Source organism: Apus apus, chromosome 12 (genome assembly GCF_020740795.1).
Source record: "Apus apus isolate bApuApu2 chromosome 12, bApuApu2.pri.cur, whole genome shotgun sequence".
NCBI classification, from domain to species: Eukaryota; Metazoa; Chordata; class Aves; order Apodiformes; family Apodidae; genus Apus; species Apus apus.
Genome location: NC_067293.1, coordinates 18,142,001 through 18,166,193, shown reverse-complemented (window position 1 = coordinate 18,166,193; position 24,193 = coordinate 18,142,001). Strand labels below are relative to the sequence as shown.

The 24,193-nt window shown below is 48.8% G+C and overlaps 1 protein-coding gene across 1 annotated transcript; it reads left to right on the top strand.

Annotated features, from left to right (window-relative positions):
• Positions 1–4,247: 4,247 nt before the first annotated feature.
• Positions 4,248–5,368, top strand: POU3F4 (POU class 3 homeobox 4). The gene has a single exon (XM_051630684.1). The coding sequence runs from the start codon at positions 4,248–4,250 to the stop codon at positions 5,352–5,354; it is 1,107 nt and encodes a 368-aa protein (XP_051486644.1). The 3' UTR covers positions 5,355–5,368.
• Positions 5,369–24,193: the final 18,825 nt, after the last annotated feature.

Below are 24,193 nucleotides of genomic sequence, written 5' to 3'. Positions count from 1 at the left end.
CAGTTGGTTTGTTTTTCTTTTCCCCCAGCGAGGACATTTTTCGAACATGACCAGGGTGGGGAAAGAAAAAAAATAATAACTAATAATAATAATAATTAGGATAATATAACAGGAGATTCGAGCAGAGGAGCCGCAAACGCTTTGGAAAACGCAGCAGTTAGAAGACAAATGCTATTTACCTTGTGATTTCTCTGCCCGGGACTGGCTTTATTGTCCCTCCCTAGCTTTTCTCCGGGCGCAGGACCAGCCCAGCCACGCTCCCTCCGTGCCGGGTTTATTACTGAGGGGCTGGTGCTCGGCGAGATGATTTTGGGGGGGCTGCATTCATTCATTCCATTCACTCCACTCTCTCATTCATTCATTCACTCTTACACGAGGACTGCTCGGATTTGCAATCTGTCAGTCCATCTCCTGGCTGCGGCTTCTCTCCCTCCTCTCTCTCTCCCTCGCTCAGCGTTTACTCACGTTCAAGAGCAGCCAACGGAGACCAAAAGGAACAAGGAAAATAAAAAAAAAGAAAAAAAAGGAACTAATTGAGCTTGTGTCGGCATTGGCTAATTTCTGCTAATACTCTGTAAATTCCTCTTTTCCTTCTAACCTTCCCCCACGCAGGTTAGGGTTTCACCAAGCATCTCCGGAGATCCAGGAGCCGGTCTCAGAGCCCTGCCTGTACCAGCGCCTCGATGTACACAATGAAAACCTTAACTCCTGGCTCCAGAAACGGTTCCATTGCCCTTTCCCAACCCCCACCGCCGTTATGATTGACTCTGTTTTTTTTAAAAAAAATTTGCACTTGTTCCCACCAAGCGCAGTCGGACTCGTCCTGTCTCCGAAGTGAACTTGTGCTGAAGGTGAAGTTTTCAATCTAGAGGTCATGACACCGAGGCACAGCTCACCGCGCCGAGCTTCATGCTGTATTAAACACAATCAAAACGAACCCCTCCTAGACCTTTTTTTTATCCCATTCCCCCCCCCCCCACTTCTTCTTCTTCTTCTTCTTTTTTTTCCCCCCCTCCAGCAAACGAGGGGAAAAAAAGAACCACATTAAAAATCTTTAACGCGTCCTAAAATCTATCGAATAAAATCAGAGCTCTGCCTGGACAAGTTGTTCCTGGGCTCGCTCTCTCCGAGGTCCCTACCTATAGAACCGCTTAGAAACACAGACCCGCGGGCTCAGACGCACCCCTCGATTTCCCTGAAGGGGCACCGGGGGGGGTGGGAGCCGGGCAGAGCCCCCCAGGACCCCCGGGACCCTCTCCCGCACAGCAGAACCACGCACAGAGGGGACACACACACACACACACACTCGACACAATTACAGCTTCTCCACTTCAAAGCGGGTTGAGGGCTTTTTTTATTTTTTTTGGGGGGGTGTGTGTTTTTTTTAATTATTATTTTTGGTTGTTGTTTTCCTTTTTTTTCCCCCCTCCCTTCTCTACCAGCGACTTCTCGCTGCCCCAGGCCGGCAGGCTGCCTGCAGCTATTGTGCCGACTTGTTCACGGCAAAGATTTAGCAGAGGGGTGGGAGTTTGGGGGGGGGGGGGGGGCGGCGAGAGGGTGGGGGGGGGTGGAAAAAAAAAAAAAAAAAGATATAAAAGCGAATTATTTCTTGGGGAAACGCGGGTTCTTCCAGCGCGGAGGCTGCAAAAGGGGCTGGAGCGCACGGTCCCAACCTAGAAACTTGCTTTTTTTTTTTTTTAATAACAAACTTTCCTGGGTTTCAGCCTATGAAAAATAAGTTACAAATTCTTGCAACAGTAGCTTTGCATGTACTTATTTTTTCTCCCATGTCCAGACGGGGTCGTCTATTGAATAAGGCTCTTTTATTCTGCATGGGGCAGGGGATTTGTGGCCATGGTCCCCCTTTTATTCCTCTCTCTATGGAAACCCAGATCATGGGGAGAAATATGCGAGGCTGAATAAAGCGAAGCAGCAGAAAGGAGCGCTTGAGAGCGGCATCTGTTACACTTGGGAAGTTAGACTGACAGGAAAGAGCTAAAGAAACCCTCTCCAGCAGATTAGTTAGAACAGCAAGAAGATTTCACTATATGCAGATAAAAAAAAAAAACCACAAAAAAAAACAACACACAAACCCACTTTAAAACACACCATCCTCTCGCAGAGAGCTCTCCTCCGCCGGGCGCGGAGTGCCGCGGAGCCGGGCTCTGCCTCGCCGGCGTTGGCAACAAAAACGGGACGTTCGGGGGGTTTTTTATTTCCCTGCTAGAGACTCTGCCTTAACCCAACGGCGGATCCGAACATCTCTTTTCACGGGGGATGGGATTTGAAAAACGGTTTCGGAAGTTAAAAGCGCAAATTAATTTTAAATCATTTAGTTGCGTTGTTTTTTTTATATATATACAGCGCGGATTTTTAATTTTGATTTATTATGATTTTATATATATATATATTATTTTTTCCTTTCGCGGGCTCCGGGGATATTTATTTCGAGGAGCTTGTGAAGGCGGAGAGGGGGAGGGAAAAAATAAAAAAGGAAAAGGGGGGGGGGGGTGTTGGATAAAGCAAGAGGGCTGCTCATATCACTCTTTCCCTGCCCTCTCCGCGCCTGCGGAGGGCTCGGCCGCGGAGCCGAGAAGCTGGCCGGCAGGAACGGGGACTCTGACGGGGACATTTCTCACCCCCTGACCTCCCCGCTGACAGACCCCCCCTCTCTCCTCTACCTGCAAACTTTGGAAATTCTTTCCCAAACCGCCCCCCATCCCCATCCCCTCCCCGGGGCGCGGAGCGGAGCGCGGGTGCGCAGCGGGGACCCGCAGCCTCCCCGATATATCGCGATTTGCCTCCAGCCACGCACCCCCCGCTCCTCTGCCCCCTCTCATCCCCAGCCCCGGCGAGAAATTAATGTGATTATGGTGATGATGATAAGGAGGAAAGCGATGCTACCCGGCTAGGAAGGAACCCGAGGAGCGCGCTCACCTTATTTAGATCTATTTTCTCATTTTCTTGAATTTTCTTCAGATCTGTCTTCTCAGAGAAACTAATGCCTTAATGACTTTCTGGTAGCTGCAAGCCTTCTTTTATTTCTGCTAAATATATGAAAATGTATGCAAATTTAAATCAAGCTTAACCTAGGAGCTCTTGCAATATATTTAATGGAATTTCAAACCAATAAGGGGACTCCGGTGCAGCCTTTGCTGCGAGTGCAAATAGAATTACGCGGCTACCTCCAAAAATTATGCAGGGAAAGGTCGTTTGGGTTTTTTTTTTTCCGTGGTTGTTTTCACGGGTCGGTGGGACCTGGGGAGGGGGGGGGGGGGGGGGTTGGGGTTTGGCTCCTCCGGGGGGCACCGGGCTCCCCCCGCCCCCGACTCCCCCCCCCTTGGGGACCGGGGGTGTTGTGGGGAGGGAGGGGGGGGGGGGGGGAAAGGTTGGGGGCCGCACGCGCCGTTTCCCCCCTCGATTTTCCCCTTTTCGCCCCGTTTTTCTTTCTTTTTGCTCCTTTTTTTTTTTCCCCTTGGGGGGTCTCGCCCCCGCAGCCCCCCCGCGTTTCGGCCCCGCAAACTTTTTTGAGGAGGCTCCAGCGGGATGGATGGATGGGAAGAGACTTGGGGGCGGGGGGGGGCCTTTTTTTTGTTGTTGTCATTTTGGGGTGTTTTTATTTGTTTTGGGGTGGTTTTTTTTTTGGGGGGGGGGGATGTTTTGTTTTTCCGCTGCCGGGGCAGGCGGGAGCGGCGGGGCCCGGCGGGACGGCAGCAGCCCCCGGTGCAGAGCAGCGGAGCGGGCACCGCGCAGCGGGACCCGCCGGGACCCCCGAGCACCGGGAAGCGCGGAGGATGCGCGGGAGGCCGCGCGGGGGTGGTCGCGCGGGGCCGCCGCCGTTTCACCTCAGCCGTGCGCTTCCCCCGGCGCTAATCGCTCCCCATTTAAGCCGTGCCCCGCTCTCCCCCCCCCCACCACATCCCACCCCCACTCCCCCCTTCCATCACTCCCCTCCCGGCGCGGAAGGAGTTAAGCGCCGGGGCCGCCTCACGCCCGGCCCCCGGTGCCGGCGGAGTGATTCACTTCCTGCCTCGGGCCCGCGCGGCTGCCGGCGCCTTCTCCCCGCCCCTCCTCCCTCCCCTCCCTCCCCCGCCTCCCGGCGCTTCCCATTGGTCCGCCGGGCTCGGCCCCGCGCTCCGATTGGCGGGCGCGGCTGTCAGTCCGGGCCCGGCCGCTGCCCGGTGCGGCGGGATGTCAAAGGCTGGCGCGGCGCCGCCGCCGCAGTATAACCCGTGGGGCGCGCGGCCATGGCCACAGCCGCCTCCAACCCCTACAGCCTGCTCGGCTCCGGCTCGCTGGCCCACGCGGACGGCGCGGGCATGCAGCAGGGCAGCCCCTTCCGCAACCCGCAGAAGCTGCTGCAGAGCGAGTACCTGCAGGGCGTCCCGGGCAACGGGCACCCGCTGGGGCACCACTGGGTGACCAGCCTGAGCGACGGCGGGCCCTGGCCCTCGGCGCTGGCCGGGGCCCCGCTGGAGCAGCCCGACGTCAAGCCGGGCCGGGAAGACCTGCAGCTGGGCGCCATCATCCACCACCGCTCGCCCCACGTCTCCCACCACTCGCCCCACGCCAACCACCCCAGCGCTTGGGGGGCCAGCCCGGCCCACGGCGCCTCGCTCGCCCCCGCCGCCGGGCAGCCCCTCAACGTCTACTCGCAGGCGGGTTTCGCGGTGGGAGGCATGTTGGAGCACGGCGGGCTGACCCCGCCGCCCCCCGCCGGCCCCAACGCCGCCGCCGCGCAGGGCTTGCACCCGGGGCTGCGGGGAGAGGGCGGCGGGGAGCACGGCGAGCTGGGCGGGCACCACTGCCAGGACCACTCGGATGAGGAGACGCCGACCTCGGACGAGCTGGAGCAGTTCGCCAAGCAGTTCAAGCAGCGGCGGATCAAGCTGGGCTTCACCCAGGCCGACGTGGGTTTGGCCCTGGGGACCCTCTACGGCAACGTCTTCTCGCAGACCACCATCTGCCGCTTCGAGGCCCTGCAGCTCAGCTTCAAGAACATGTGCAAGCTGAAGCCGCTGCTGAACAAGTGGCTGGAGGAGGCCGACTCCTCCACCGGCAGCCCCACCAGCATCGACAAGATCGCGGCGCAGGGGAGGAAGAGGAAGAAGCGGACCTCCATCGAGGTGAGTGTCAAGGGCGTGTTGGAAACGCACTTTCTCAAGTGTCCCAAGCCGGCCGCCCAGGAGATCTCCTCGCTGGCGGACAGCCTGCAGCTGGAGAAGGAGGTGGTGCGGGTCTGGTTCTGCAACCGGCGGCAGAAAGAGAAGAGAATGACCCCGCCGGGGGAGCAGCCGCAACACGACGTCTATTCCCACGGCGTGAAAACGGACACGGGCTGCCACGACCTCTGACCGGGGCCGGGGGCGGCGGGCAGGGGCTGCGGGCGGCGCGGGGCCCGGGGCGGGCACCGACGGGCTCCGGGGGCGGCGGAACCGAGCGGGGGTCCCGGCTCCCCCGGCTCCCCCCGCTCCCCTTCTCCATCCAGCGGCAATATTGGTTTGTTGGGTTTTTTTTGGTTCTTTTTTTTTTTTTTTCCCCCCCCCTTCTTTTCTCTCCGACCTTTTCCGCTGATCAGAGCACGGTGTTTACTCGCAGACAAGGTTTGGTTGTTTGTTTGTTTTGGTTTTTTTTGGGGGGGCTCCGTTAGGACGAAGGACAAAACAGTAATAATGAAAAACAAACAACCACACGAAACGAACGAACAAAAAGAACAAGAACCCACAAGCAAACGAAAAAAAAAAAAAAAAAAGAGGAAAAAAAAAAAAAAAGTGAAAACCCACGGGAAAAGCAAAAAGGAAAAGAAAATAATAAGGAAAAAACCCGACAGAAAAGGAAAGACAGACGTGTGCCTATGAATAACCTTCCAGCGCCTTGGTTATATCCGCTGTATTTCAGGTGAATCTGTTTTACAATAGACTAGTTTTGCATTTTTAAAGACTTCTATCGCGTTTTTTAAATGTCTGAGGTGTTTTACTACAAACTGTACACAATATTTGTGACCTAATTTCTATCGAATTGATCAGCCCAAACGCCTCCCTCCCCCGCCTCGGCGGCAATGTCACCCAGCGGGGACGGGGCGCAGGGGTGGCCGTGGCCCTTCCTGACCCCCCCCTCCCCTAAACCCTCCTCTCTGAGGGGTTGGGGTTCCCCCCTCCGCACCCGCGGTTGTGAAGAACAGGCTTATTTGTTGCAGCTTTTCTCTGCCTCTCCAAGGACTTCCCGGCGGTGGGGTTACAATCCTGACCTTCCTCCCCCTCCCGCCCCGACTCCTCTCTTCTCCTAAGGGAAAAAAGAAAAAAATTCAAAATCATTCTTATTTCTACCAGATTGATCCGAAATTAAGCATCACAAACAACCCCGTGGGATTGGCCAGTCCTTTTTTTTTTCTTCTTCTTCTTCTTTCCGAAGATGAGTTGGGCTTTTTTAAATCAGCGCCAGACTGAGAGGTCTGTAGTAAAACACCTTTATACTCCTGCGCTTTGGCTTCGGAAATCCGTTGTTTCTCTGTATTTTGTTTCGATTAGGGAAGAGGAATGAGGTGTCTCATGAATTTCGTAGTGGGGAGGGGGGGGGGTGTGGGAGATGGAGGGAGGGGGGGAGACAGAAAACGCCCGCATTTGGTTCACGCTGAGCTTATTTCCGTGTCACGGGGAGATGCTGGATTTGTGGAAAAGCTTTTCTTTCAAAATAATAATAATAATAATTCATAATAACAAAACGAACAGGGAGAAAAACAAAACCCCGAAGTCCCCACGATGCTCAAATCATCACCGTTTATTCAGGGCAGTGCTGAGCTGTAACCCCCCCACCCCTCCTCCTCCTCCCCTTCTTGGATGTGTTGGACCCAAGGATGGGGAGGGGGGTGTCCAACGCCCACGCACCCACGAAGGGGAAATCGCTGCCTGGGGGTGCGTGTGATTGTGTGAGTGTGTAAGTGTGTGTGTGTAAGTGTGAATGTGTGTGTGTTTATCCACGGCCAAGTTCACCGGGCTGGTTCGGGGCCGCCGGGCAGGGTCGAGCCGGGCTCCCCCCGAACCCCGGGGGTCCCTCCCCGAACCCCCGGGGGTCCCACCCTGGGGGGGGTCCCTCCCCGAACCCCGGGGGGTCCCTTGTCCCTTTCCGAGCCCCCCGGAGGGGGGTCCCTCCCTCCTCGAACCCAGCCCGGCTCCCCCGCACAGCCCTTTCTCCCTCCCCAGCGTTCAGATTTTTTCATTTCGACATTTATATTTTTCAAGTATTTTTCAGTAAGCGCTTAAAAAAGAAAAAAAATTTAAAAAGATTTAAAAAAAAAAGGGAAAAAAAAAAAAAGAAGAAAAAAATAAACTCGACACTGAGGACCTGCCTATTTCTGCCAACTTTATAACTGTACAGTTTTGTATATTAAACGTTTTTTGGAAGTTATTAATTTAAAGAAAGATCATTTAGTTTATTCATTTAGTAACTGATGTATAATAAACGCTATTTTCATTAAAGGTTGCTTTTTTCAACTATTTTATCCAAAATTGCCTATCGCAGTTGCCAACAGTTTTTTTTTTTTTTTTCCAAGAAATTCCGCTTTATATTTAAAAAAAAAAAAAGGGGGGGGAAAAAACCCCCTCCGAGAAACCAGAAAGGGTGTCGGAAAAAAAAAACAACCAACAACGAAACCTAAGAGGGGCTGTAACGTTTGGTTGTCGAGCAGTTTGAAGTGAAGGGGTTGATATCGACGCAATATTTTGTTGTTGTAAAGGGGGGGGGGGGGGGAAAGAGGTTTAAATAAACATTTTTACCCCCCAAAAAACCAACCAACCCAACCAACAAACAGCGAACAAAACCAAAAAGGGATTAAAACTCACGTCGCGCTGTGGAGCCGCGGGTGCGGGGGCTCCTTGGAGAGGGGTCCGTGGGGTGTCCCCCACAAGCCTGGCTCCCCCCAAACCCCCTCCTGGGGTTCCCCTGGGTCTGTGCCCTGCCGGGAAGGGGGTTCGGGGGGTGCCGAGCCCCGGTGACACCTGCCGCGGCCCCGCGGAAACGGCTTTTTTTTTTGGGGGGGGGTGGAAAAGGGGTTTGTGTTGTTGCGCGGTTTGTTGGGGGGGGTTTTGCGGTTTTTTCGGGTGCGGCAGGACGGGCGCAGGATGCGCGGCTGCGGGGCAGGGTGTGGGAAACATTTGCCGGCGGAGATTGGCGTGTGGAGCTTGTGCCGGTGTCTCGGTGGCGGCGGCAGCGCTGGCTCCTCGCTCCGCGGGCTCTGCGCGCCCGCGCTGCCACCGCCGCCCTCCCGGCACGGAGCCATGGGTTCCCCCACCCCACCACCCCTCACAGAGCGGCAGGAATCGGGGCAAGAAAGAAGTTTCTTTTGTTCCCACCTTCCCACCCCACACGCCCCCCGCTCTCCAGGAGCGGTGAGGCCGCGGGGGCCGGGGCTCCTGACCCCAAAAACCCCCCCAGCCCGGGGGTCCTGCCCCCCGAACCCCCCTGGCCCGGGCTGCCCCCCGCTCCCCCTGGGCGGGAAGTGGCGTGTTGGGGAGGAACAATACCAGTTAATCACGGCTAATGGGGTGAAACGGGGAAGCTCCAGCCCCGGCAGCCGGGAGGGTGGGCGCTGGTGGGAGGCAGGGAAGCAGGAAACTTCACAGCAGCGCCGGCGACGTGGCCTGTTATTTTTCTCTTTGCCCCCCTCCTACCGCAGCTGAACCTTAGAGAAAACAATAACCAAAGCCTTCTGCGAAGGGTTGAGGAGAGGGGGGATATTAGGAGTCCCGAGGAGCGACCCGAGCGCTCCTGTCCTCAAGGACCCGGCAGAGCAGGAGCAGGGTGGGCAGGCACCTTCTTTGCTTACAGCAAAACACATCGTCCTGTACCTGTTAGGGAGAGGGATTTGGGATGTAAACAGCGGGTGGTGCTTTGTTTCTTAACCATCCTTCTGATGTTGTTGTTGTTGTTTGGTTTGCAGCACAGCCCTGACCCCACAGGGGTGGGGGGCAACTGTCCCTGCCCCTGTGCCAAGGCCTGGCTGCCCCTGCAGGGGAATGACCTGCAACTGTTTCAGAAGGGATTACAGCAGGAGAAGGAAATAGAATCCCACCCCCCCACCCCACCCCCAATCACATTTCTCAATCAAATCTGAAAAATAAATACACATCGACGTGCACCAAAGAGCCCGGGGACCACAGCAGGAGTAAATGGCTGTGGTTTTTATCAGCCCCAAGTAAGGACAGGGAGGAAAAGCTTTACTTTAAAGCCACCATGACCAAGCCGGTCACACCGGCTCTTAACACTCAGGGTCCCCAGAGGTGAAGCTCTTCCAGCCGGTATTGGTTTGGAGGAAGGACAGAAGGCACCGAAATGAGGCTGTTTCAGAGCCCTTTGGCTGTTCTGTGAATGCAACTACAGGCAGGGCTGGGGTAGAGGTTGTTTTGAAACACATGAAGAGACAGAAGAGATATAATGAAAGATGGAACCAAGTTTATAAACAGAAGTCCTTCAAAGACTACTTGAAAGCTGGAAAAAATAGGAAAGGAGAATTTCGTTTAAAGACAATCTCTGCTCGTTCCTGCCCATTTTTCCAGTGTTCCTGTGAGCAAAAGGAAACTCTTTTGTGCCACCTAATGTTAAGTACAGATCACTGTTGTCTTCTTCCCTGCCCATCCCACATCTTGTGTGTGGGGAGGCCTTGGGGTGCTGAGCACATCTGGGGATGCTCAGCATCCCAAAGTCCCACCACACCATGGGCGGGAGGAGAAACTTCAGCTTCGCAGTCACCCATCAGGTTACCTTCTGAATTTAGGAAACTATCAAAAAAAAAAAAAGAACTCAAGAGGGGGTGGAAAGAAGCACGGGGTATAATCATAAGAATGAGAGACTCCAAATTTGGTCTGTGATGCAGCTCAGTAAATCCAGAAGGAGCACATCCAGGCTTTATATAAGCTTCCCACCATCACACATCCATCTCAGCAGCCTCTGCAAACCTCTGGGCTTCCAGCAGCTCCCTCAGCATTCCCTTGAGGACCAGAGCAGCCTGGCCTTTGCATCCTTTGCACACAGGTGCCTTCCAGGACCAAGAATTGATGGTGTGTGCTTAGCAGCCAATTCACACTAATGGAAGATACTCATTTAGTACAGAAATATCTCTAAGGAAGGAAGGGTTGGGAGGAAGCATTTCTCTGATAACAATGAATGACACCACTTTGGGGGTTTTAATCGAGAGGGTTAAACATCCTTGGCAATTTTTGAGGCTAAAGCTCCTGTGCTTTTTATGTTCTATGAAATCTGAGGCTTCCTTCAGATTTAAATTTCAAATATTCTCCAGCTGTGCTCTCCTCCCCTCCAGAGAGGGCCAGGACCACAGGAGGGGGTTCACTTGAAGCAAGAATTGCTACAAGAGAACAGAGATGCTATCACCATTCATGGTGGTCTTTACAGATCATTCAGAAGATGGACAAGTCAATCTGTTTCTAGACTACATTGGGCCAAGATGCTTTTAAAAAACCCTCCAAATTAAGTATTTTGAGTTTTTCTTTGTTTTTAAGTAGCAACTCCATAGGTTCAGGCAGAGCAGAGCAATCCTAATGGGGCTGCACTGATGTGCTGACATTGCCACGGGTTTTTAGGGCAGATCCACACTCAGGTGGAAGCGTGTTTAAAACTGAAGTCCTTCCCCAGGATCCAGGGAGCACGCAGGGCCGGGGGGATGCCTTTTGACCAAGGGTTTCATCCCAAAACCCAGACACAATTAATCATTTTACTCACCAGAGCAGCTGCTGTGTAATTCAGTGAGCTCCTCCATGCAAATGAAATTACTCACTTGTGTCATTTGTGGTTAATTCCGAGGCCCCATCCTAGAAAGAAACATGTACACAAGATTTTAGGTAGGTGACCAGTCCTACTGAGTCTCCCCCAAGATTCCCAAGAGGTCAGGGCCTGGATTTGTAACCACTTTCCCCTTTTCCCAGTGTCCTGTAACCAATAGACTGGAAAGGCTCCACAGCAATTACATATTTAGGATACGTGATCGCTGCAGTTAAGATCTTTATGACTGATTACAGGGTAAAATTTACTTCAAATGTGCAAGAGCCCATTTTTAAACCCCAGCCTTTCAGCTGCTTTCCATTATATATATTCTGAAGAATCAGAAGCAATTAGACCGTACAAAGACTAAATGGTAAATAATTCCCAAATCAAAACCTTTATTAAAGCAATAAGCATCTATTTTTGTGATCACCATAAGACACAGAAAGGGCCAAACTAAATACAACATTTAATGTAACGAAAAAAAAGTAGTTTCAATGCTCAGGACCAGAAATCTGGCTCCAAGTGGATTTTTGGTTGAGCTTTTAAGATTTGGGAAAGCAAGAGGATATAAAACTACTATTTCACGTGGTGGTGATGTGGTTGGGGACCTTGCTGCTTCACAGCCAGCACTATGTGCTGTGTGGCTTGTAAATAATTGGGGAATCTCCTCCTTAATTAAAATGGTAAAACAATACTACATCTTGGAAGGGGATGGAATGAGGAGAGCAAGGAATGAGGAGAGCAAGGAATGAGGAGAGCAAGGAATGAGGAGAGCAAGGAATGAGGAGAGCAAGGAATGAGGAGAGCAAGGAAGAGCTGTCAGAGGTAGGAGCCTGTCAACAAGAAGTACAAAAGCAAATGGTAAATATCATTTCTGCCAGCTCTGGATTTCCAGTGCATTGATCCCAGGCTCCATGGCTCCCTGTGACTCCTGGTCCACTGTCCTGTTGGATCCATGATCCATCCTGATCCATGTTCTGCCAGCACAAAGCAGCACTGCAACCACACCAAGGAATCTGCAGCTGCCAAGGGAGATTTTAAAATGTGGCCATTCCAAGCAGTGAGGAGCTGGGCAGCTCACCCCTGGTCCTATGAAGGAACTGAAAATTATGCTCCATTATTTTGCTGCTGGATTTTATTTGATTTTTAAAACGATGCCAGTCCTTGACTTCTGCACCTCAAGTACAAATAATATTTACCCAACAGAGAAACACCATTTCTGAACTGACGTTGTTTTCCTTTTTGGCCAAAGCATGAAGTTTTGTTTCACATAATTATCTTCAGACTTTGGGAAGGAGAAAGAAAAGCAAATAGGATAGAATAAAATAAAAAGAACTCCACAGACCTTACTCACCAGAAAGTGGCTCGAGGGGGGAAATGACAATGTCTGAACTCCTCCTGCCATGTGGGCTGGAGTGAAAATGGAGGTAACACGAGCTGCTCCCCGTGCTTGTGCTTCTGTCTAGATGATGGGATTAGTCTCTGTTACATCCATCTGCAGTTGGGAACTTGTGATCCAGTTAAAGCAGCTTGAAAGGCTCCCAGCAGGTGCTGGGGTGGCCCGACCCCACTGCACCAGTTCTGTGCGGTGGCTGGGGAAAGGCAGAGGCTGGCCTGGCACAGGGCTCTGTACCAGGGGGGAGGAAAAAAAAAATCCTAATCCTGCCAGAAAACACTTGCAGGCAGGGAAAATCAGCCACAAGCCTTTCCCCAACAACCCCACCTCCCCCCTGCCTGAACCTGGAAATAGCATTTCTAACACATGAACTCAAATGCTGTCAAACCCAAGTGCATGATCTTTTGCTTCACACCTGCTGTATGGATATGGTGGGTCTCTGGTACCTAAGAAATGTTAATTTAGTGCTGGAATTTTTGAGTTTGCAGAGCTGTCCTGTAAATGTCATGGGGGATTACTAAATCTCCAGGATGATTACAGCTCTGCATAGGTATAAAGTACCAGCTGCAAACTTTCTTATCTTTGCTGTATCTTCTTCAGGAAGGAAACAATTCAGCAGTGGGAATTCTGTCCAAGTAAACATGTTGCAGTGTTGAATTCTTCTGTACAACCCTGTTTTTCAATTGAGCAGACAGACCCCTTTGTAGGTGATGCTCCACAAACCCAACACGAGGGCAGGAACAGCACAGCACCATATCAACATGAAGGTGGCTCCCAAATCCCCTTCTGCTCACCCAAAACCTCTCATACCTGCAGCAGAGAGAGACTGCAACACACCCAAAAGGATAAAGCAGGGATAAATTTTGATGGAAGAAAAATAATAGTATAGATTTTACTATCATATATTCTTCATTCTGTAGTAAAGCTGTAGTACAGCCTAAGAAAATCTGCCTCTGTAACAAGATCTATACAGAAATGGAGACATGGTAATGTGACTGGAAATGGTTTTCTCAGAAAAATGTGCAGTGGCACAGTGAGATAGTTATAACAGGATTAGGTTTTGAGTACAAAGCTGGAGTTCAAAGATTTTGCAGGATGGTAGATGAGAAAATTACAAACCTGGATGATTGAGCTGTCAGCTCCCCATGCTGGAGAGAGACCATTTGTGACCAAACATCCCTTGGGCCTGTCTCAGGTGAGCTGGGAGAGCCATGGCCCTGTCCTGCTGCAGCCACCCCGAGGCAGGATCTGGATGAGTCCAGCACAGGTGAGGTTCTGGGTTCCCCTCCTGGGCGTTCAGGCCACAGCACATCACTCCAGATCCTGCACATCTGACTCTGGGTGTCAGTTCTCACCCCTCTGTGCTGGGGCTTTTCCTTTCCTAGGAACGAGCACTAGTGAACTGCTCCAAACACCATTCCTTGGGCACAAACAGTGTGTGGAGCCATCCCAACCCAACTGAGGAAATGAGAGCACATGTCATGGTACCTTCACCCTAAACCCAGATAAAAACCTCAGGTGTGCATGGTTCTATGTTCATTTGCTGCACAGCAACTCCAGACAATCTCCAGTTACCCCCCCATCTGAAGGGTCAACCCCCCTGTGAACTTCTCCTGCTCTGTAACATTCCTCTTCCTTGACTGTAAAACACTTTTGGATGTTTTATGCAAAGTAAAACACATCAAATGGAAGAACATCAAACTATTTCATATCGTAGAATCACGGAATGGTTTGGGATGGAAGGGACCTTAAAGATCAACCCCCCTGCATGGGCAAGGACACCTCCCACCAGCCCAGGTTGCTCCAAGCCCCATCCAACCTGCCCTTCAACACTGCCAGGGATGGGGCAGCCACAGCTTCCCTGGGCAACCTGGGCCAGGCTCTCACCACCCTCACAGCAAAGAATTCCCTCCTCATGTCCAACCTCAATCTCCCCTCTTCCAGTTTAATCCATCACCCTTTGTCCTCTTGCTACAAGCCCTTGCCCAAAGTCCCTCCCCAGTGTTCCTACATGCCCCCTTTTCAGCAGAGAAGTCCTGGAGGAGGGAGGTTGTAGTCTCCTAAGCAAAATACAGGCACAATTCCTTCTGAATTGTGTCTATTGAAGGTAGGACAAGCCAGGAGACGGGATGAGAGGAGAGCAGACACCCAAGCACAGCCACGGGAGGGTTAAAAAGGATGGGTCCAGGGGGAGCTCGTTTCCATCCCCATTACAACTGCCACCAGCAGAGATTTATGCCCTGCCATTCCTTCCTCTTGCCCCAACCCAAGCCACAGAAAGGCAGGATGGGGGTTGTAACGCCTCATATATTCTCAGGAAGATAATAGTAACCTGCTCTGGGTTGACCTTTTGGGGGTTTCTGCTGTTTGATTCCCTCTCCTCGGCCATCCCTCGTGCTGGCAGCGGGAACCTGTGGGGATGGGGTGGGGGCCAATCCAGAGGCAGAATATTGAAAAGGTTAAAGTCTGTGTTTATGAGTCTATTAAATGTTTATGGTCTTTCACAGGCTATACCAGGCATTAAAATTATGGTATCTCATTCTCATAACAAACACTGTAACGAGACCAGAAAATGGCAGAGCATGAACCTGCTCGGAAGGCAACGGTTGTAAAGACAGAACAAAACCAGCAGAGTGTTAATTTGCTCCTTTGAAGCAGTCAGAAAGCAAGAGATGATGCCACAAACCCCAACCACACGGAGTGACAACACAAATCACCCTACAAGAAGGTACCAGCAGCCCATCCCACCAGCCTCCCATCTCCAAAGCTGATGAGCAGCAGGTGCTCCAGTGGGAAAACCTAAACAGGGACCAGAAGTTTCCTTCAATTCGTGGAGTTTTTAAGGTAAAATGAAACAAACAAACAAAACAATGAAAAAACCCACAACGTTTTGGAGACTACTGGCAGAAAGCCACACTGCCAGGGTCACCAATCCTGCTCCTCAAAGCCTGCTGAGACCACCATAAGCTACTTGGCTTTGCTTTTACACAGGACACTGAGTTTAGAGACCAATTAAACACCACGTATATTTTCTTCTTTTTATCTGTTTGAAATATATGGCATCTTAATTTCACTGCATGTCATAAGCCAGCTACAGTACATTAACCAGCACCCATGAACACTGAGAATTTACACCTTCTCCAGGCTGGAGCTAAACCCACAACTCACATCTCCCTGCTCTGGCTGTAACAGATCCTATGTAGACATGGGGAAACCTGACCACGAGCAGAGTTTTGAACCCAAAAAGACGCAGGTGTAGGGGGGAACTTGGTTTTTCCTTAGGAATTAGACTTGAGAAGTGATGAAACATGATTTATTAGTGCTGCAGTCCCACCATCCTCCAGTCTTGGCCAAGGCAAGGTGACAGGCACCAGCCACACTGACCCAGCAGCCTGGTGCCCACCAATACTCCTTGGGCACGAGATGGGAGAGGTTTAAAGAGAAATTTGAAGACAGATGGGGCTGCTAGTGTCAGGGAATTTCTCCCCAGTGTGAGGGATGACTCAGGAGAAAGTAACAGAGAACCAGGTTTCTTTGAACCATGAAGGATGGTGATACCAAATCATAAACAGACAGACAGGCACACCTAAACACCCAGGTGATCAAAGAAGCTGGGCTAAGTGCTGGTTTGAAAGGTCCTGCTGGAAGTGGGTTTATCAGCAGACTTCAGTTCAATGCACCCCACAAATTACCAGGGTAATGGGCAGGGAGTAGCCAGAAACCATGATGGAGAAAAAATAATAACAAAATTCAAAAAATCTTTCCAGGATCTATGGGTCTGTGCACGTATCTAACCTTTCCAAGCAGGGTCTAGGCTTCAGTGTTTCTCTCAGCAGAAGACAGGCAAGAAGGGCTTCTGAGAACAGCAGTGGGTGTTATTGTGGAGACCCAAAATCAGTGAAAGCCACAAACTTTGTGGCTTCCAGGGCTGTTGTGGACAACCCTTTCTTTCAAAGAGGTCTGAATTGTGGTGTGACCAGCCATGAACACAAAGACCAGCTTCTCCAATGCCTTGTAACTTATCTACTTGTACCATTTAACCACCCCCACCACCTCTTCTTTGGGGAACTATCATCATTTACATACAAAGATTACTACAAAATGACTCTGTCTTGATGACTCAGGGTCTGCTGCTGCCAACATGCATCGTAAAACAAACACAAGACCAGGGTTAAGACACAGAGAGGAGAAGCCAACACACATCAGCTCTACCTGGGAGACCCTGATATTTGCAGGGTTGATGTTGCACCAAGAAAGAAGAGCTCTGGGTGACTGCAGACCTCCTGAGGATTGCTGGGACCTGGAGAGGTGATGGAAACTGGGAAAAAAGGGAACAACCAAGCAGAAGTACAAAATGAAAAAACAACTGGCCAAGAAGTGACCAGAAAACATCTTTAGGATGAGCCAAAAAAAGGAGAATTGGCAGTTTCTTGCTAACTTATCCCTCCAGAAGCAGCACGGTGTGCTTGGTGACTGAGAAAAGATTAACCCCTCCTCATTCAGATAAGCTCCCAAACAGGGAATGTGTCACAGAACAACCAGTAACACCCCAGTGGTGCCCCAACCAGCAAATGGGATGGAGGGGAAAAGGTTTATTCACCAACTCACAGGCCTTCCAAAACTTCAGTAACACTTCTGTCTGTGGAAGTCATCAGGAAAACCAAATCCCAACAGCTCAGACCAGCACTCCACTGATCCTCATCTTCATGTGTTGCCCATGCCACCTTTCTGGAAAGATTCAAAAAATTTAATGTCTTTGTGGAATAACTTCTCTGAGGATGCATCTTTCTCATCTCTGGATTAATATGTGGTTTATACAACAGATTTTTTAAAACCCTGTCATAAATAACACCCAGAAAGGATTTCATAATGACCCATCAAGGTCTATTCCAGTCTATGGACTGTTTGAAAGGGTTTTTTTTATATTTTCCTATCAGAAGTGATACCTGATTTACACCAACATCATTGTGTCTGGGGCATTTGGCATCTGTTGTTCCTTCTGGCCACTCCTGTGGCATCATGACCCACTGACACAAATGCCAAAAGCCACCAAGAACTACTGTGCTCCAGCTCTGCAGTTAGTAGATTCATGTAAAAATGAAACGACCTCAGTTCTGAAGGCTTAGCAAGTTCCCCTTTATAATCAAATCAGTGTGTAGGCAGCTGCAACCTATTTTATCAACCTAGATTGACTGATTGGAGTAAAGAGGAACTCATGGTGACTAGAGCGTATATATCAAAACAACATATAGATGAATCCACAGCAACACAAGAGTCTTGTCCTCTGGAATTCAACATTCTCCTTGCCAGGCACCGTGCTTAGACCTCTGGCTAACGTCCAGGTTTGTGCTGGTGGCACCAGTGAATGCTTTAAAGAATGACTCGTTGTAATTGATGAACATCCAAGAGAGGTTTTGGATGCATTCAGAGATTAAAAAAAACCACCTTGAAAAACTATTTTATTCAGCAAGAACCAATCCCATCAACTTCCCACTGAAGCTCCCATCACCACAGCAGAGCAGGGTCTTGCTGCCCAAGGACTTGGTGACCCAAACAGCCTGAAAGGTCTCATCCCACCCCCTGTGAAGCTGTGCATTGCTGCATTTACACACATATTGTCCTGGCAAGAGAAGAAAGATAAGGCTCCTTTCTGTCACCTGCCGACTATGAAGACATCCATGCAGGAAGAAACACTCCCAAACAAAAGCCTTGTGCTCTGGGAACTTCTCAAAGACTGATCTCAAAGTACCTTCTGCTTAAAGAGATCTGTGAAAATAAAATATGCAAAACCAGTACATGTATTTTTCCCTACTATTTCCACAAACAAATTACTCCAGAAAATTATACTATGTTTTCATTCTAAAATCACTTCTGATCTGATAGTTGGTAATGAAAACAACAGGTCATTAAAATGGCAGTTATTACAAGCATATAAGAAGTAAAAACAAGACATCAAATAAAATGATGTAATTGATATTTATTTTACTTTCTGCTATATCACTAACAGGATTTTTTATTTGTTTTGTAATAGAGTATTAAAAAACCTGCATGCAGAAAATATTCTACCCTGCAGAGGATTAAAAATGTCATGTAGGCAGCAAAAGCAGGATTAACATCATATAGAAATAGATGGTTTGAAATTAACTAACACATGGGACTCGGGAGGGACTGAGGTACCTGAGGACAGGGGGAATTGGGCTGGTTGGTGGGGAAAAGTGTGTGGAATAAAAGCTCAAACCTTATGTCTCGAAGGCTTTATAAAAAAAAGAAAGTCCCACAAGATTTCACAGCCATTTAAACCTGGTTGCAGGAATCAAGTGGGTTTTTTCCTTATTTTATTTTATTTTTATTTGGTCATTTACCTCTCGTGTTGAAATATTGTGAAATTCCCACTTAGGTTTCCCCAGGCAGCTCCATGTGCAGGGTCCCAGCCCCTCAACAAGCCCACACCATCCTCCTGGGCAGGGAAAACTCCTCCTGCTCTGCAAAACTGAGGCAGGAGGAAGAGGGGAGTGAGTGGAATGGACAAGAATGGAAAAGAGAGAGGCAAAAAGCTTCATGAGTAGGAGTTGGGAGAGTTCAACCTCCCTGTGCCCAGGCAGGTGGGCTTCTGCACAGCTCACTCTGGGAGGGGGAAAAGGGAGAAAACCCTTCAATTGGGGTTTGCAGGCTGAAGGGTAGAGGGGTGATCTCCTGCCTGGTTTAGACAGCAACTTTTTGGGGTGGTTCCTGAACTGCTGAGGTTCCAACATAGGTCTTTGCACTCCAGAGCCACCTGAGTAGTAAAACCAGTATCACTGAATGCACTTGAAGGAGTAATTATTCTTGTTTTACTGGGGAAAAAAAAAAACAAAACAACAAACAAAAAACTTTTCAAATTAAATCTGTTTTAAAAAATAAAATACATTCTGAAGCAGCTTTGGTTTTGCCAAAAAAGTACCACTCCTTCCCACACCCGAAGCAGAACATTTGGTCTCAGCTCCAGAGCACAAATAGTTTTTTCCATAACTTCTTTTGGGTCTCTCTGAGCTCTTCCACAGAGCCATGGAGAAGTGCAGCCTGGCCATGAGTTTTGCTAGAACCTAGAAGTATTAATATAACGTGTTCCCACAGCAAGTCAGCAAATGTAGTGGTATGAATCAAGGAGATGAAGAGAATGCAGCTGCTGAGCTGAGAAGAGAAACTTCTGAACAGCCCAAAATGACACTTTCTTCACTGAACATCTATGCAGTGGATCTGAGAAATGGATTGTAAAAACAGCTGGTGTTCCAGTGCTGAGATGGATCACGTGGATGGATGATCAAATACAGGGGGGGTTCCTGGAGGCACATGGGCACAGAGCATCTTTTGGCTGGCTCTGGTTGCTGAGCTATTGATTTCAGGCTGTTCTGCTTCCCCGTGTCTGGCTGTGGATGGAGAAGAGATGAAGCCACTGGGAAATCAGCTGAGCAGTACAAGTGGGTAAAAATTATTTAATACTGGGAAGCTGATCTAGTCACCCCCTGACAATACTGTCAATTAAGTGTATGATATTAATATTAATTATCAATGAGGAATTGTTTGCAAGTGTAATAATGAATAGGGAAAATAAGAAGAAATACTGCACTTTTAAGATGCAAAAAAGTTTGCTGCCTCTGAATGTGTCCTCTGAAATCTGTTTTGGTTCCACTAAGTAGTACATCTATAAATGTATTTTCTTAGTGTTTGAGTTGCAAATCAGCCCAGACAGATTAGAAAGTGCCATAAAGCAAATGGAGACACTGAAATTCTGCCTGATCTGAGAAGTTATATTTATTAGAAATATATTATTATTATTATTATTATTATTATTATTATTATTATTATTATTATTATTATTATTATTATTATTATTATTATTATTATTATTATTATTATTTTAAAGACCCATAGAGGTGCTCAGCAAGAGCAGCACTTGGGAATATTTTCAGGAGAGGAGCACACACTAGAATGTCACTCCCAGCCCATGCTGATGTGCAGATATCTACCAACAGGCTCCAATAATTTTTTTCTCATGTTTGGGTGAAAAAAAAGTAAAAGCCAAAAGGAAATGTCAAATTTATTCTATAGGCAAAGAAAGCTTCATCTCTGATACAGAATTTATTATTAGTTTTAATTGATAATTGTAATTTATTTCTGGATTAAAAGTGCACTTTGCTCTGCACCTGCAAGGAAGATATGCCAGGGGAAAGGACTGGAAAAGAAGAGCATGAACCAGGATGTGAGAGGCCACCAAGCTTCCAAGGTAGGACCAGCTGGTGGCAAACCCAAGCTTCACCTGCCTCCTCTCTCCTGTGAGCTGCTTTTTCACAGAATCCCAGACTGGTTTGGTTTGGAAGGGACCTTAAAGATCATCAGGTTCCAACCCCCTGCATGGGCAGGGACACCTCCCACCAGCCCAGGCTGCTCCAAGCCCCATCCAACCTGCCCTTCAACACTGCCAGGGATGGGGCAGCCACAGCTTGCCTGGGCAGCCTGGGCCAGGGTCTCACCATCCAGCAGTACAAGTCCCTGTACAAATGTGCAGTTTTGAAGGACCTGCACACTACCCAAAGAGCTGGTGAGCTCCAGGAACCCCTAGTATCAGCAGCAGCATTCATCCTTTTTTAGAGCCATGTAGGAGATGATGGATCAGTTCTGCTGCTTGAGGGGCATAAATATCATTTATTGAGACAACCATGGTTAGTTCTTTGCAATTATTTTTTAATAGAAACATGAATCTCAGTTCAAGCCAGATTTATGCTCACCCTCACCTAACCCAGAGCCAGGACCTTTGATCCCAAATTATTTAGGAAGTGGAGAATTCCCTCCTGCGTGGGGAGTTTCTACTTGAAAAGTGCAATAAGCAGCAAAAAGAGCAAGATCTCTGGGGGTTTAGTCTTTCTGCATCCTCAGTGCACATCATGGACTTGATTGAGCCACCAAGTGTCACTTTGCACTTGGCACACTCTGGAGGAAGCTCCTCTACCCAAAGCTATCCAGGTATTTGCAAGGGGCAAAAACTCCTTCTAACTCAAGGAATTAAAAACGGGGTAAAGTGAGAAAATGTGAATTTATACCAATCTAAATAGCCACTATTATGAGCTGATCTGTGGCATTTCTGCCCTTCCTCTCATCTGCCACGAAAGCAAGACATGCAGCATTACTTATTCAACCAAAAAAACCCAAGCAGTAGAAGCTGGATGAGGTGTTTGTTCCTGCAAACTGCTCCTCTGCTGTTTCTTAAGGAAAACAACAGAGCAAACTGAATTATACCAAACTCACACCATACACAGAGTAAAGAAATAAATGTAAATTACTTACTCAGACTCTTCCCAAAGGCTCTTGCAACATTTTTGGGGTTTTTTTTTGCCTAAAATAAACTATTACTGGAACAAATGGATCTGTAGCTGCAACATGCAATTATTTTAGAGGCACTCAGCAAACTACTTACATTTTACAGCAGAAGGAGAGTATCAACATTGTGTCCAGCCTGAATGGTGAGAGAAACTGTGACAGTGTCACACAAGGATTTCAAGAGGAGGATGCTGACAAACAGCTCTTCCGACAGGGAAACACGCACCAACTCCTTTAGGAATGAACAGAAACCTGTAGGAATGTAGGAATGAATAGTGATGAGAGCCCTGAACCCACTCGTTTCTGTTCTAATTAGAAACTATTTCCAAGCTAAGCAGCAGGGACATGGGTGTGGGAAAGGCCAGAACCAGCCAGGGAGCCACAGCCAGACCCCAGCCCAGCGAGGTGACACTGGTCCCACCATCCTTCCCAGCCCCTTCTGTGTTCCAACAGCTTCTGTTATTAACAAAAACGCTGATTCACTTTTGCAACGAGGCTATTTCAGAACATCAACAGGCAAGTGAATGCTAAAATTGAAGTTCATAGGAAAAGCTGAACTTGGACAGGAAAAATAGGGATAACCAGCAATTCAGGATGTATGTGCTGGTTCCACCTGGGTTGGCTTCAGGAACCAGAAATCAGTGTGCACATGAAAAGCAGCTGCAATCCTTTGAAATTTAGGGGAGACTGAGGGAAAATTATTCTGAATTAATACAGGCCTTTTGCTGCTCCCTTCAAATTATTTTTTATTCATTTTTTTTTTAATCAATCGGGTGTAGTTTTATCCATAAGCTCAAGCCCAGCTCACAGCAGAGGGATGACCTTCAGCTGGTGTGAACTGGCAGAGGTGGAATTTAAAGGATTTGGGAGCATTTATACTCCAGAGCAGTGCTCAGGATGGTAGGAATCCCTCCTCCTCTTTCAGGAGAGGGGCTGTCTGAATGTCATTCATGTTGCCCTTTATTTTTATCCATTAGACAAACAAAACGAATGATCACATTTATGCAGCTGACAGAAAGCAGACCCCACAGGCTATGTGTTGTGAAAAGAACTCTTTCTACCCAGCCAGATAATGCTTGAAAAGGTGAATGAAAAGATTTTAGTCGAGAGGAAAATGTCCCTGTAGGACCCTTCCTAATTCTGAGCTCGGCAGTAACGTCAGCCTCGCTAATCCATACCTAGCTGTGAGTTCAAATGAAAAATTCATTAACTTTGTGTCCCTTAATTTATTAGGTGTAGCAACACTCCTCATCAGGGGAAGGGCTGAAAGGAGAGGACAATCAGGGGGCTTTGCTGCTTTCTTGCCAACCGACGGGCTCACAAAGGGAGAGGACCGGCTTGTGTGAAATTACACTCCCCTAATTAGAGGAGCTGCCGCTTGCTCTCGCGGGCATGCCAAGGAAAAATGGCAAATCTGCCAGAAAAGACCCAAAACGGCCACAGCTCAAACAGTGCCAGGACCAGAGAGCAGCAGAGGCACCTTGGTGACCGTTTCAGCCCACGGTGGTGTATAAAAAGGGAACAAATTAGGAACAAGAACAAAAGTAACAAATGAAAGTGAATTAAAACTGGACTCGGGGCTGCCTCCGACCCACTTCACACCCACTCCACTCCCTGCTGGACACGTCCATGGTAGGGCACAGTGTAGGGTTTTTCCCAGAAAACTGTCCAGGAAAACTGAGTTTGGGGGCAGGAACTACAGAGGGCATTTTTTTCTCTGGCTGCTGCCTAACTCCAGGGCTCTCAGCACAACCTCTCCCTGCACAGCTGGACCTGAGGGTAACAACCCAAGCCTGCCCTTCTCATCAGGCTGATAGAAGGAGTCAGTTTTGTTCACAGTAACATGGTATTTTGTCCTTACGTGACCCTCCCCTGGTGTCCCTTCCCTCCCTCTTTGGAAAGGAATAATTAATTATCCCTCTTTTCTGCCAGGAAGCACAGATAGTGAGTGGGGTGAGATGGACTGCAGCCAGGGCAGAGCCAGCAGCAGAGCGGTGCCTCCAGCCTGCCAGTCCCAGCACCTATTAACATTAATGCTTAATTAGTGTTTACATTTTCCAAGCAAAATGTAAACACGGATCCGCACCAGCCAATGCCAGCTGTGATGGGAGACTGATGTTATCCAAAAGCAATTTCCTCTCCTTTCGTGGGGGCATCTCCAGCAGGTAGGACCAAAAAGCAGCATCTGAATCCTGACACCTCGAGTGGTGCATTCACAGGGTTGTGGCACCAGTTACAAGGTAAGACCAGTGACAGTTTAGACTGCCAAGAAAGGCTAAGGAAAGTAGTAGTAAAAAAGTAAAATACATCACCAACACCCAGAAAAAAAAAGAAAAAAAAGGATCCTTCAAGGATTCTGCAGCACTCCTGTGTGATTTCAATGATGGAAATCCAAACACCATATGGATATACTCTTTGAAGGAGCAAATTATTGATACCAAAGTTAATTGTTCTTTGGAACAGCAGAAAACACTGAACAGCTGTAAAACATGCCCACAGTGAAATCTGAGCCCAGTGGAGGTTAATCTGGGTTTAAGTTTCTTTACAGATATTAAAATGAAGTTCAGCTGAGCCAGAAGTCCATATAATCAACTTGCTTCTCAGGCCTCTGTCTTGGTCCTGATGCTCTGGCTATTGGCTCCCCAGCCCCCAACACTGATGACCTGTTTA

Coding starts and splice junctions, on each gene's coding strand:
- POU3F4 (XM_051630684.1), top strand. CDS start 4,248: ATGGCCACAGCCGCCTCCAACCCCTACAGCCTGCTCGGCTCCGGCTCG.